Source organism: Odontesthes bonariensis, chromosome 19, assembly GCF_027942865.1.
Source record: "Odontesthes bonariensis isolate fOdoBon6 chromosome 19, fOdoBon6.hap1, whole genome shotgun sequence".
Lineage (NCBI taxonomy): Eukaryota > Metazoa > Chordata > Actinopteri > Atheriniformes > Atherinopsidae > Odontesthes > Odontesthes bonariensis.
This window is the reverse complement of record NC_134524.1, coordinates 3,974,270-3,987,731: the sequence shown is the minus strand read 5'-3', so window position 1 is coordinate 3,987,731 and position 13,462 is coordinate 3,974,270. Positions and strand designations below refer to the sequence as shown.

The 13,462-nt window shown below is 39.5% G+C and overlaps 1 protein-coding gene across 1 annotated transcript in view; it reads right to left on the bottom strand.

The window, feature by feature from the left end:
• The window catches only part of rbm46 (RNA binding motif protein 46), a 41,495-nt gene that overhangs the window by 17,671 nt on the left and 10,362 nt on the right, over positions 1-13,462 (bottom strand). The window contains exons 5-6 of the mRNA XM_075451842.1: positions 13,310-13,407; positions 8,388-8,805 (exon numbers count right to left, since the gene is read on the bottom strand). Of these exons, the coding sequence (XP_075307957.1) occupies positions 8,388-8,805; positions 13,310-13,407 (516 nt within the window). The remainder of the gene's footprint in view (positions 1-8,387; positions 8,806-13,309; positions 13,408-13,462) is intronic.

Here is a 13,462-nt window from a genome sequence, read left to right as displayed (position 1 = left end):
TGCAGTATGTAGTATGCAGTATGCAGTATGTAGTATGCAGTATGTAGTATGTAGTATGCAGTATGCAGTATGTAGTATGCAGTATTTAGTATGCAGTATGCAGTATGTAGTATGCAGTATGCAGTATGTAGTATGCAGTATGCAGTATGTAGTATGTAGTATGCAGTATGTAGTATGCAGTATGTAGTATGTAGTATGTAGTATGCAGTATGCAGTATGTAGTATGCAGTATTTAGTATGTAGTATGCAGTATGTAGTATGCAGTATGCAGTATGTAGTATGCAGTATTTAGTATGTAGTATGCAGTATGTAGTATGCAGTATGCAGTATGTAGTATGTAGTATGCAGTCTGCAGTATGCAGTATGTAGTATGTAGTATGCAGTATGTAGTATGTAGTATGCAGTATGCAGTATGTAGTATGCAGTATGCAGTATGTAGTATGTAGTATGCAGTATTTAGTATGTAGTATGCAGTATTTAGTATGTAGTATGCAGTATGCAGTATGTAGTATGTAGTATGCAGTATGTAGTATGTAGTATGCAGTATGTAGTATGCAGTATTTAGTATGTAGTATGCAGTATGTAGTATGCAGTATGCAGTATGAAGTATGCAGTATTTAGTATGTAGTATGCAGTATGTAGTATGCAGTATGCAGTATGTAGTATGCAGTATGCAGTATGCAGTATTTAGTATGCAGTATGTAGTATGCAGTATGTAGTATGCAGTATGTAGTATGCAGTATGTAGTATGCAGTATGCTGTATGCAGTATGTAGTATGCAGTATGTAGTATGCAGTATGCTGTATGCAGTATTTAGTATGCAGTATGCAGTATGCAGTATGTAGTATGCAGTATGCAGTATGCAGTATGTAGTATGCAGTATGTAGTATGTAGTATGCAGTATGCAGTATGTAGTATGCAGTATGCAGTATGCAGTATTTAGTATGCAGTATGCAGTATGTAGTATGCAGTATGTAGTATGTAGTATGTAGTATGCAGTATGTAGTATGCAGTATGTAGTATGTAGTATGTAGTATGTAGTATGCAGTATGCAGTATGTAGTATGCAGTATTTAGTATGTAGTATGCAGTATGTAGTATGCAGTATGCAGTATGTAGTATGCAGTATGCAGTATGCAGTATGTAGTATGCAGTATTTAGTATGTAGTATGCAGTATGTAGTATGCAGTATGCAGTATGTAGTATGCAGTATGCAGTATGCAGTATGTAGTATGTAGTATGCAGTCTGCAGTATGCAGTATGCAGTATGTAGTATGCAGTATGTAGTGTGTAGTATGCAGTATGCAGTATGCAGTATGTAGTATGTAGTATGCAGTATTTAGTATGTAGTATGCAGTATTTAGTATGTAGTATGCAGTATGCAGTATGTAGTATGTAGTATGCAGTATGTAGTATGTAGTATGCAGTATGTAGTATGCAGTATTTAGTATGTAGTATGCAGTATGCAGTATGCAGTATGCAGTATGCAGTATGTAGTATGCAGTATGCAGTATGCAGTATGTAGTATGCAGTATGTAGTATGCAGTATTTAGTATGTAGTATGCAGTATGCAGTATGTAGTATGCAGTATTTAGTATGTAGTATGCAGTATGCAGTATGCAGTATGCAGTATGCAGTATGTAGTATGCAGTATGCAGTATGTAGTATGCGGTTTGGAACACAGCCTTTGTTTGGAAACTCAAAAGGCCACGACACCGGTTACTGTAACCACCACACAACTCGTCAGCGGAACATATTGAATCATAAAAAGGTCTCCATCGTTCATGATGACATGCAGATGTATGCCGCTCCGTGTGCTTCACTTTTAATTGATGGAGCCAATTCATTGTACAGACGTTGTGTAACTGCTCTTAAGGGTTTGTTTGGGGAAAAGCTTTGTAGAAATTTGCATAATTATGTCAACATCAGAGCGTGTGACTAATCCGTCCCTGATGCAACAGTCTGCTGTGGAGCAGACCGACAGATGCTCTGATGCTGACGCTGAGCGACAGCGTCTATATTCAGCCACCGAGCACACATTCACCCACCTGCTGCCCCGAGAAGGAAAGTTTATTATTCACACTCACAAGGTTCAGAGTGTTCCGCTGGGAACGTTTCCACCTTTGAGTCAAACTCTGGACCTCAGAGTCGTTTTATTTTGTACGTTGTGATGAAAACGTGGAAGCTTTCCGTCCTTTCTGTAAGGAGTCTTCAGGAATAGTTCTCCAGGCTTCTCGAAGGACATCCCAAAGCTCTTCTTTGGATGTGGGCTGCCTTTTGTTCCGTTCTCTGCCAACATGATCCCACACTGCTTCAGTACACAATTTTAGGGGCCAAATTGTGACAATACCACGTTTTATTTGGCCTATTCATTTACATTGCTCCATAGCAACCACCTTAACAACGGTACAAAACGTTTTATTGTTGCGTTTTTTTCAAGGAGATACTAAAATCTTAACAAAAGATCGTCTACATTCTTATGAAAATATTTTGCATAGTTCTCACTATAAATGCCATCGAAATGCAGACAAATGCAGATGCTCTCTTAAAATGTTGTGTTTTTCACAGAAAAAAGGTCGACAGTCGGCCATTTTCTTTTTTTAGCTGAGGGAAACTTGATAGTCACGTGACCTGGTTGCGAAGCATTGTAAACTAATGGGCCAAATAAAACGTGGAATCACCTTGTTGCTGCAGAAATCCTGTTTTCTGTCTGTCACACTGTGTTATCTTTGCTGTTTTTCACACATGCAGCTAAAGAAATGGGAACAAATCTGAATTCCAGTCTAAAACCCACAAAGAGCTTCTAGATTATTCATTTCTGGTGGCATAAAGCAGTTTAATCCTTTCATTTATATTAATTGTTCCATAATTAGTCATTAGATTATATCTGATATTCCTTTTTTAAGCTTTAAATTGAATCTTATTTACTTTTTGATGATGTTGAATAACATTTAATTCCTGTTATTGCCGTTTTTTTCCTTCTTTCCTACTTTTAGACGTGATAACATTCATTATTTTGGGATTGGGATTTTTTTAAACTGAATTTCTTATATTAATTTGACTCTTTTGGTAACTGAAAGCAGTTTTAATGTAAATGTACAAAAAAGTTGAAACTATGAAGCTGTTTTTCACAGATGCAGCTAAAGAAATGGGAACAAATGATGTGTCTCTGTGACAGGCTGCTGGGAACAAAGAGCCTAAAGATCCAGTTTAAAACGGCTTCTTTGCTGAGTTGTCTGTTCTGTGTGGACGCAACACTGGTTCATCCCTTGAGTTAGGAGCCTTTTTCCTGCCTGAATGGTTCACAGCTCAGAGTTAAGTGGCTGAACAAAGAAAAAACTGGACTGAAGATGAGGGAAAAGGCAGAAAATGTCCAAAGAAAAACGCTGAAAGACCTTCAGAAAGTGTTGAAACTGTTGCTGAAGATCACTTAAGCTGCTTGGATGCAAAATATAAAGAAATAAAAGGCGTCTCATGACCAAAATGCTTCAAAAACCACATAAAATACTTAATATGGCTGTCAAAGTCATACAAATGTAGCTGGAAATTAACTGTTATGCAAGAAATTATAATTAAATGTCTGTTTCTGTTCATTTTAGGCCACTATTTGAGTAAATTAATGTAAAAAATATCTACAAATTTTTTTGTTGCTCGTCTGACTCCAAATCTGAGGGAATTTTATTCCTGTTTGGTGACATAAAGTCCTGTTTTTCACTTTCACTGGAGGAGAATGTGTGACAGGCTGCTGGGAACAAAGTGCCTAAAGATCCAGTTTAAAACGGCTTCTTTGCCAAGTTGTCTGTTTTGTGTTGTGTTGTAGTGTTTTTTCTGTTTTATTTAGTTGTTGTTGTTTTTTTTTTTGTATTTTCTTTGTTTTATTTTGTGTTTTTTGTGTTTTTTTTATTTATTTATTTTTTTCTGGTTTATTTTGTGTTTTTTCTGGTTTTTGTGGTTTTTTTTGTTTTATTTAGTGTTTTTTCTGTTTTATTTAGTTGTTGTTTTTTTGTTTTATTTTCTTTGTTTTATTTTGTGTTTTTTGTGTTTTTTTTATTTACTTATTTTTTTCTGGTTTATTTTGTGTTTTTTCTGGTTTTTGTGGGGTTTTTTGTTTTATTTGGTGACTTTGGGTCACTAGACTAAGTTGTCTGTTCTGTGTGGACACAACACTGGCTCATCCCTTGAGTTAGGAGCCTTTTTCCTGCCTGAATGGTTCACAGCTCAGAGTTAAGTGGCTTAATGAAGAAAAAACACATTCCTCTGAAGATGCTCAGGTACAAGGACTGGACTGAAGATGAGGGAAGAAGCAGAAAATGTCCAAAGAGAAACTCTAAGAGCTTCAGGAAGCTGCAGAACTGCTGATCAGGACACTTTAAAGGTTACAGGAAGGTCTGAAAACAAAAAGAAATGATCAGGAGTTTCTTCTCCGTCTCTTCACTGCTTCAGTTCAACAGAACAGAAACTGCTCCCACTGTCTGTTATCAGCTGTATAAATGTTTCCCTTTCAGCTCAGTGTTCACGCTCAGACTTACAGTCTGGACGACTCTTTCCAGAACTCTTCATCTCCCCACATCCTCTCATAAATATTTCACCCTGCATTAGTTGGAGAGCCAACTCCAAACTTTTCTCATTTACAGAGAAGTCTGACGGCGCTGGATTTTTAATGGAGGCTGCATCGGCATCAGGGCTGAACGTTGGAGGGAAATGAGCTGCTGGATTTACAGAAAACAAAGGCTGATATCCCAGATTGTTCTCTGGAAACTCTGCCGGAGGAACGAAGCTCGGAGCTTCCTCTCACGGGAGGTGGTCAGACTCCGAAGATGTTTTTATATATATAAGAAACCTTCAGATTGTTCTACAGATAAGAGCTCGAGGCCTTTTAGGGAACTTTTAGGGAACTTAGGTGGGGGCAGGAAACATATCTGGTCAGAAACAGAAAAACTGGACTCTGAAATGTTTCCCCATCAGGACGGCTGATAAAGCCTGATAAGTTCTGTTCATTAGGGATTACTGAGGGAACCGTCTGGGGCTGCAGCGATGCACTAATCTCACGACACGATAAACGATATTCAGCCAACGATACGATACGATTCGATCCACTTACATCATTTTCTGGGGGAAAAAAGGGACAGTGTGATTTGACATGAATCGTCGCTGATTGGACCGGTGGTCCGACCTTTGAACCGGAAGGACAAACAAACGTGAGAGCTGAGCACTTAATAACATTTATATGAACTAATTTATCAGTCTGTTTTGTATCATGTGACCCCCTGGCATTGTATTGTATTACCTTAATGTTCTGTGTTTTCACTCATTGTAACGTTTGACTTTTCAATAAAGTTTGCTTTAAAAAAAATTGAAGAAAAAAAATATATATATATAAATTAATTAAAAAAAAAAAAATGTTTAATTAAAGGCGGGGTAGGGGTTCTTTTTCTGGAGCATTTTTTTACATATTGCTTGAAATACTCTTCACACCCCCATTGCAACCAATTAATTAAAAGTTTTGACACAAATATGAAAAGTTTTAGTGGCCTCTAGAACGTACAATCCAGGAAAAACACTATCCAATCATACTGAACGGACCGTTAACGATGATTGGATTCTGATGCCGTTTATCAAACTGCAATCTGCCCCCCCCCGTGCACGTACCCTGCTCCGTGAACGAATTACGCGCCCAGAAGCTTGGCAGGAAGCTAGACTAGAGCCAGCTTGGCTAGCACCTAGCATTTTTAAACGTGTAGTTAGCATAAACTAAATACTAAATACGGCAACGATCGATGCTTGCTGTCAGAACAGCGCTCGTGAACAAGCATTGCACGTTCATGTACTCTAGAGGCGTGGCTTCGGGGGGAAAGTGAAGAAAAGGGTTGGGACTTTTTACCGGTGTATTTTCAAAATGCAGCTTCGCTGGACTCAAAATCCAGGATCTCCTACCCTACCTTCAAAGCTGCGGTCGGCAACTTTTTTTTAGTCATATTAGCTTGAACTGTCATGGGATTCTGGAAGTAGAATATTAAACAGGCTGTTTAGGAAAAATAACGAAATCTGTAGCTCCCTCTGAAGCCTGTAATCATGCTTCCAAAAACCGAGCGCTCCCGGCTGTTTTTAACCAATCACGTTAGGGTGGAGGAATCGCTACCTGTCAATCACAGCTTGTGCACACGCTGCTGAGCGTGAGTCTGCCCCAGCTTGTGTGCGCTCACACTGCTGTGAACTCACGTGCACAACCTCGTCCACAGAGGGGGAGGGGTTTGGGGGGCGATTCGGAGCTTGGTAGAGGTTGGGGGAGGGACCTGAAAGTTGTATCAGTTCGAATTTTCCGACTTTAGACTCGGAATTTTGAAAATCTGCCGACTGCAGCTTTAATTAAAAAAAAAACAATTAAAATTTTAATTTTTTTTAAAAAATAAATAAAAAATCAATACTTGCGGCGGAAAATTTATACTTTATCGGGAAACAAAATATCGATATATATCAACAGTATCGATGAAATTGCTCAGTCCTAGAACCGTCTCTGAGTTTCTGAATCTCATTCAGCTAAATGAAAAAATATACAGTGAGCTCAGCCGAGTGAAGTCTCTGCAGGTTCAGAACCGTTAGAAGCCCAGAACCCACTGATCTGAAGCTCCGGTATCTGACACTGTGAGACCACCATGTGAGGAGCTCATAATTCACTCTCACATGCTCTGGCTCCTCCTCCCCTTAAAAACAGGCTTCCTCCAGCTGAAACGTCTCCAAAGAGAAGAGGGGGTGGAATCTGACTCCACAGGTGGGGAACAGAACCTTCTGACCCAACAGAACCAGGAGCCGGACCTTGGACTGGTCCCAGCTCTGGTCTCTGGTCCTCTGCTGTATCAGCAGAAACTGTTCTCAGCCAATAGAGAGCCGGATATGAGGCTGAGGTCACTGCCTCCTTTTGGGTGCGTTTGAATCGGACTCTGCAGAAGTGAACTGAATTTGAATTGGATTGAAAGCATCATAATGAGCTGGACTGAATTGGATTATGATGAATTGTACTAAACCACATTAGAATTCACTGGTTAAATTGAACTGTTCCATAAATTAATTGAATTTAACTGTTTTAAACTGAAATGAACTGAAGTGGATTACAATCAACTGGATTTAATTGAACGGTACAGAAATTAACCGAATTGGACTGAAGTAAACTGAATTCTAACAATCTAAATCAAACTGGATTTAACTTTATTATAATTAATTGGACTGAATGGGATTAAAATGAACTGGTTTGGATTAGACTCTACGGATGTGAATTGAATTTGAATTAGTTTGAATTGCATTGCAATCATTGTTCCAATGATAAATTGGATTGAACCGAACGATAACAAACTAGATTCAATTGGAGTGAATGGGATTAAAACAAACTGGTTTGAATTGGACTCTACAGATGTGAATTGAATTTGAATTAGTTTGAATTGCATTGCAATCATTGTTCCAATGATAAATTGGATTGAACCGAACGATAACAAACTAGATTCAATTGGAGTGAATGGGATTAAAACAAACTGGTTTGAATTGGACTCTACAGATGTGAATTGAATTTGAATTAGTTTGAATTGCATTGCAATCATTGTTCCAATGATAAATTGGATTGAACCGAACGATAACAAACTAGATTCAATTGGAGTGAATGGGATTAAAACAAACTGGTTTGAATTGGACTCTACAGATGTGAATTGAATTTGAATTAGTTTGAATTGCATTGCAATCATTGTTCCAATGATAAATTGGATTGAACCGAACGATAACAAACTAAATTTAATTGGACTGAATGGGATTAAAATGAACTGGCTTGAATTGGACTCTACAGATGTGAATTGAATTAGAATTATTTTAAATTGCATTGCAATCATTGTTCTAATGATGAATTGGATTGAAATGAACGATAACAAACTAAATTTAATTGGACTGAATGGGATTAAAATGAACTGGTTTGGATTGGACTCTATGGATGTGAATTGAATTTGAATTAGTTTGAATTGCAATCATCGTTCTAATGATTTTTTTGGATTGAACTGAACAATAACAAACTAAATTCAATTGGATTGAATGCATCATAATGAATTGGACTGAATAGGATTACAATGGAGAAAGATCCTGAGAGCACAGAAGCAATCTGACAGCGAGGAGAAGTTTTCAATCGTGAGCAGAGTTACTCTGTGTTTCTGTTGAATCTAAAACGTATGTTCGTGGTAAAAGATGGCGTCCGTAGAGGAGGGCGGTCACTTTTTACCAAATTTAAAATAAACATGCGATCTTTAAAGGTCTTTGAACGGATCTGAACAGTACCCCACCCTAACAGCAGAAGGAAAAACATGTTGATTTGACAGTTTTACACGTGCACATTAACCTCCGCCTCACCTCCTCCACCTGCGGCTGCATAGTAGGGGCTTCCCAGGCGAGTCGGCAGGGGCACGGCTCTGAGCAGGGAGCGTCCGTCCACGCCTCCTTCCATCATCCCTCCATTCCTCGGCTGCAGAAACATGCCGTCCATCCCTCCTCCCCCTCCGGCTGCGGTGTTTCCCAGGTAACCCCTGCTGTTGTACCTCCTCCCAACCACGCCTCCATCTTTGACGCCGGCCGGCTTGGCGAGCGTCACCTCCACGATGGCCCCGTCGATACGCGCTCCGTTCATGAGGCTCAGCGCGGCGATGGCGTCGCTGCGGCAGCGGTAGTGGACGAAGGCGTAGTCGGTGAGCTTCTTCACCCGCTCCACGGAGCCGGGCTTGAAGCGAGAGAACTCCTGACGCAGAGTTTCCTCCGTCGTGTCCAACATCAGGTTTCGCACCTGGACGAGGAGCAGTCGTTCAGTACCGATCAGACAGACGCTGGCTGTGTTCAAAACCGCATACTTCTCCCACTACTCCTACTAACCTTTTGAGTTAGTATGAGAGTTTGAGTAAGCGAGAAGTTCCCGGATGCATACTAGATTCTCTGAAATGTTGGGTATACATCATGAGGTTACTACTCATACTCAAACTACCCAAGATGCAACGTAACGTGACGTCGCCGATCGTCATTTCCTGTCAAAACGGCAGTTTCAAGCTAGCTACAACGAGGGTAGGTTCACTTCCTGTTTTCAAAACAAAAGCACCAATTGTACCGTAATGGCTTTCCCTATGATAAAAGGCAACGGGTATATATTATTTTGTGAAAATAACTGGAAGTGCGTAGCTCACTGCGGCTAGCTTTAGTAGCGCCGAATTCGTGGGAACAAAATTGTAAATAGCCGGTATTTTGTCAGGTTTTCAACACGTTGGGGATCTAAACGACTACTTTCTCACCTGAAAATGTTTCAAATGTTGCTAAACAGAGTTAAGCGAAATCAGCTTCAGGCCGGCTGACTTTGGCTCGGGCAGGAGCGAAATGCATTGTGGGTAAACACTCTGCATACTGTCTGATCGATGAGTATGCAGTATGGAAGTATGTAGTATGTAGTATTGGGTTTTGAACACAGCCTTTGAGTGAATGAGCCTTTCAGAATGAATTGAAAATGGGAATTAATGAAACTTATCTCTAGTTATTAGTTATAGTTATTAGTAATAACTTTTGAAGATTTCAAATAAACTTTTATTTTCTTTGAAAAACATGTCTAAACATTTATTGTAAGGCGTAGATTTAAGCAATATTTAAAAATGGTGAAAAATCTAACTTTTGATAACTTAACTTAACTGTAATATTCGGTTTCGGTTTCGGTATTCGGCCAAGTGATTAATTATTATTCGGTTTCGGTTTCGGCCACAAATTTTCATTTCGGTGCACCTCTAGTATGTAGTATGTAGTATGTAGTATGTAGTATGTAGTATGCAGTATGTAGTATGCAGTATGTAGTATGCAGTATGTAGTATGTAGTATGCAGTATGCAGTATGCAGTATGTAGTATGTAGTATGTAGTATGCAGTATGCAGTATGTAGTATGCAGTATGTAGTATGCAGTATGCAGTATGCAGTATGTAGTATGCAGTATGCAGTATGTAGTATGTAGTATGTAGTATGCAGTATGTAGTATGTAGTATGTAGTATGCAGTATGCAGTATGCAGTATGTAGTATGTAGTATGCAGTATGCAGTATGCAGTATGTAGTATGTAGTATGCAGTATGCAGTATGCAGTATGGAAGTATGCAGTATGTAGTATGCAGTATGTAGTATGTAGTATGCAGTATGCAGTATGCAGTATGTAGTATGCAGTATGTAGTATGCAGTATGTAGTATGTAGTATGCAGTATGCAGTATGCAGTATGTAGTATGCAGTATGCAGTATGCAGTATGTAGTATGTAGTATGCAGTATGCAGTATGGAAGTATGCGGTTTCGAACACAGCCAGTGGGTTCTCCTGAGAGAACAGAAAAGAACAGCTTCTCTGTGGCACAGCATGTTCTCAGCTCCTTAGAGCCGGTTCCCCTGAGGGTTCGTCACACTTTGGGCCCGGTTTGGGTGGAGCGGGACAGAACTACGTATCAAACCTTCTCCACAGTCACACTGACGAAGCTGCATCAGGTCGTTCACAGGAAACAGATTCAAAGTAAAAAATTCAATGCAATCCCATCGCTTTCTGACAAAACATTATACTGAACTGGACTGTATCAAATTGAATTGGTCTGAACTGGATTATCACAAATTGAATTCAACTGTATCAAATTGAATTGGATTTAACTGGATTATCACGAATTGAACTGTATCAAACTGAATTGGGTTTAACTGGATTATCACGAATTGAACTGTATCAAATTGAATTGGACTGAACTGGATTATCACAAATTGAATTGGACAGTGCAAAAGCAGATCGAATTGGACGGTTTTAGTCTGAAATGAATTGAATTGGATTATGATTGACTGGATTGAGGTGGATCATAATGAATTGGATTGAATTGGACTCGATAGAAGTTAAGTCAACGGGACTGAATTAGATTGGATTGGTTTGCAAATAAAGTGGCTCATGATTATTTGCATTGAACTGATTTATAATAAAGTAGATTAAACTGGACTGCATTATAACAAATTGGACTGAATGGGGCTGGTCCCAAAAGGCCAGTGTGCTCTGATTGGGTTAGCTCCTGATTAAGCCCCGCCCACCTAGAAGCATTTCATTGGACACAGAGTTAGTACACGCCCCTTAGTGCAGGATGAGCCATCGACATTAAGGGCACTCCCGATGTCTTTCATCCTCAAAGAATAATTTTTACCAAAGATTGTGTTTGAAATAAAAAGTTTAATCTTTTCAGAAAATGGCGAGAGCTTTTCCTCGGGACTCGTTTTCATCTCTTTGGCTGTGTTCGACACCGCATACTTCTCCTACTACTTCTACTAACTTTTTGAGTTAGTATGCGAGTTTGAGTCAGCGAGAAGTTCCCGGATGCATACTAGATTCTCCGAAATGTTGGGTATGCATCATGAGGTTACTACTCATACTCAAACTACCCAAGATGCAACGTAACGTGACGTCATTTCCTGTCAAAACGGCAGTTTCAAGCTAGCTACAACGAGGGTAGGTTCACTTCCTGTTTTCAAAACAAAAGCACCAATTGTATCGTCATGGCTTTCCCTATGACAAAAGGCAACGGGTATTGTAGCATGTAGCATGTAGCATGTACTATGTACTATGTACTATGTACTATGTAGTATGTAGTATGCGGTTTTCGAACACAGCCTTGGAATATCTGGGACTTACTTGGTGTTTTCTACTGCGCTTACTTCCTGTTCTTGTTTTACAGGTGGATTTACAGGTGCGTTTGGGTCTGTTTTGTTCCAGAATAAAGTCAGACATCCACTTGTTTATAATCCCACTCCTCAGCAGAGGAAAGCTAATGTACTTCCTCTGCAGAAAGCTTCACAGTCCAGGGTTTCCTGGCAGTAAGACGACAGGCGAGGCTGACTGATGCTCCGTATCTCAGTGTGACGGATGTACGTTTCAGGTTATGAACAATGAGAACAACCCGACACACTGAACAGCTTTATCAGAATCCTCACAGTCAGAGTGTCAGCTGAGGCTTTTCGCCGCCCTTTTTTTAAGAGCGTTTCAGGAGGAAAACGTGTGCTGCAGCCGTGTAAAAAAGCTCCTTTTAAGGCGAGACACGGCAGGCAAAAACAGTGATGTTTCATGCAGTGGTAAATTTTGAGATTTTGGGCCAGATACTCCTTCAATAGGTGTTCTTTCAACCTGCTATAAAGAAAACGTTGAAAACATAAATTAAAATGTTTATTTCATCACATTTTTGTTTACGTACGTTTCGCCCAAATTTACCAAAATTAATTCCCCTATTTAAATCTTTATCGTATTCTCAAAATCAGTTTTTTTGTATTTTTCCAGTATTAGTATCTCAGACTATGGAGCACCTACTAACACCAAACTTTCCAGTTACACACTTAGCAGTATTCTGAAGATATATACAGAAGGATTTGTTGATAAATCATTCCTGGCGTGATTTATGTGACATTATCATAAAAAAATATGGCGAAAATTGATGTTTTTAAGGCTATGGACAGTATATTTTGATTTCCTAGGAAATTAAAGCAGATATCCTGAAATCCTTCTGTAATTTTCTTTTCATTTTGTGTGTAAACAAAATGAAAAAAGAATTTTGCACCTGCCTTTATCACATGTTCAGATCTATCTTCCGGAAATATATGCAAATTTGCGCATATTTAATGAGATAATGCCTAATTTGCATAATTAAACATACACATTTCTAAAAGTTGTAATACATTTTTTTGTCCATACTTGTATAAGTAATTAACTGAGGAAGTTTCATGGTGATATCTATTATTTTAAAATATTACCCATTTCACCTGAAGTGTCTCGCCTTAAATGCAGTTTTCTCAAAATTAGTTTTTTGTATTTTTCCAGTATTAGTATCTCAGACTATGGAGCACCTACTAACACCAAACTTTCCAGTTATACACTTAGCAGTCTTCTGAAGATATATACAGAAGGATTTGTTGATAAATCATTCCTGGCCTGATTTATGTGACATTATAATAAAAAAATATAGTGAAAATTGATGTTTTTAAGGCTATGGACACTGGGGTTTCACCTCTGGGCCTCCCCGGCTAAAAATCCCCCCCCCCACACAAAGGTGGTGGTTCACCTCGGTCCTGCAGAGCTGAAGCCTCCCCGGTAATTGATCCCCTGCAGGGGGAGGCGCCCCCTGCTGCTTCGCTCGCGCTCGTCTTTGATCTGAACAAGACTTCCGAGGCTTTCAGAGACTCCGACCTTCCGGTTTCACACCTTTAAAAGTTTCTGAACGACCCCGCGTCACTTTCAGGGTCGAGTTGGGAACACACGTGTACGTACGTAGAGGACTCTGACGCGCTGCATCACCTCCTCGTCCACGTCTTTCTCTGGCTCCGCCCAGTCCACTTGGATGGAGTGACCCCACAGCTGGAAGGTTCCTGAGGGGCGGAATCACAACACGGAACAACAAATTTAATCAAACTTCAATTTAAA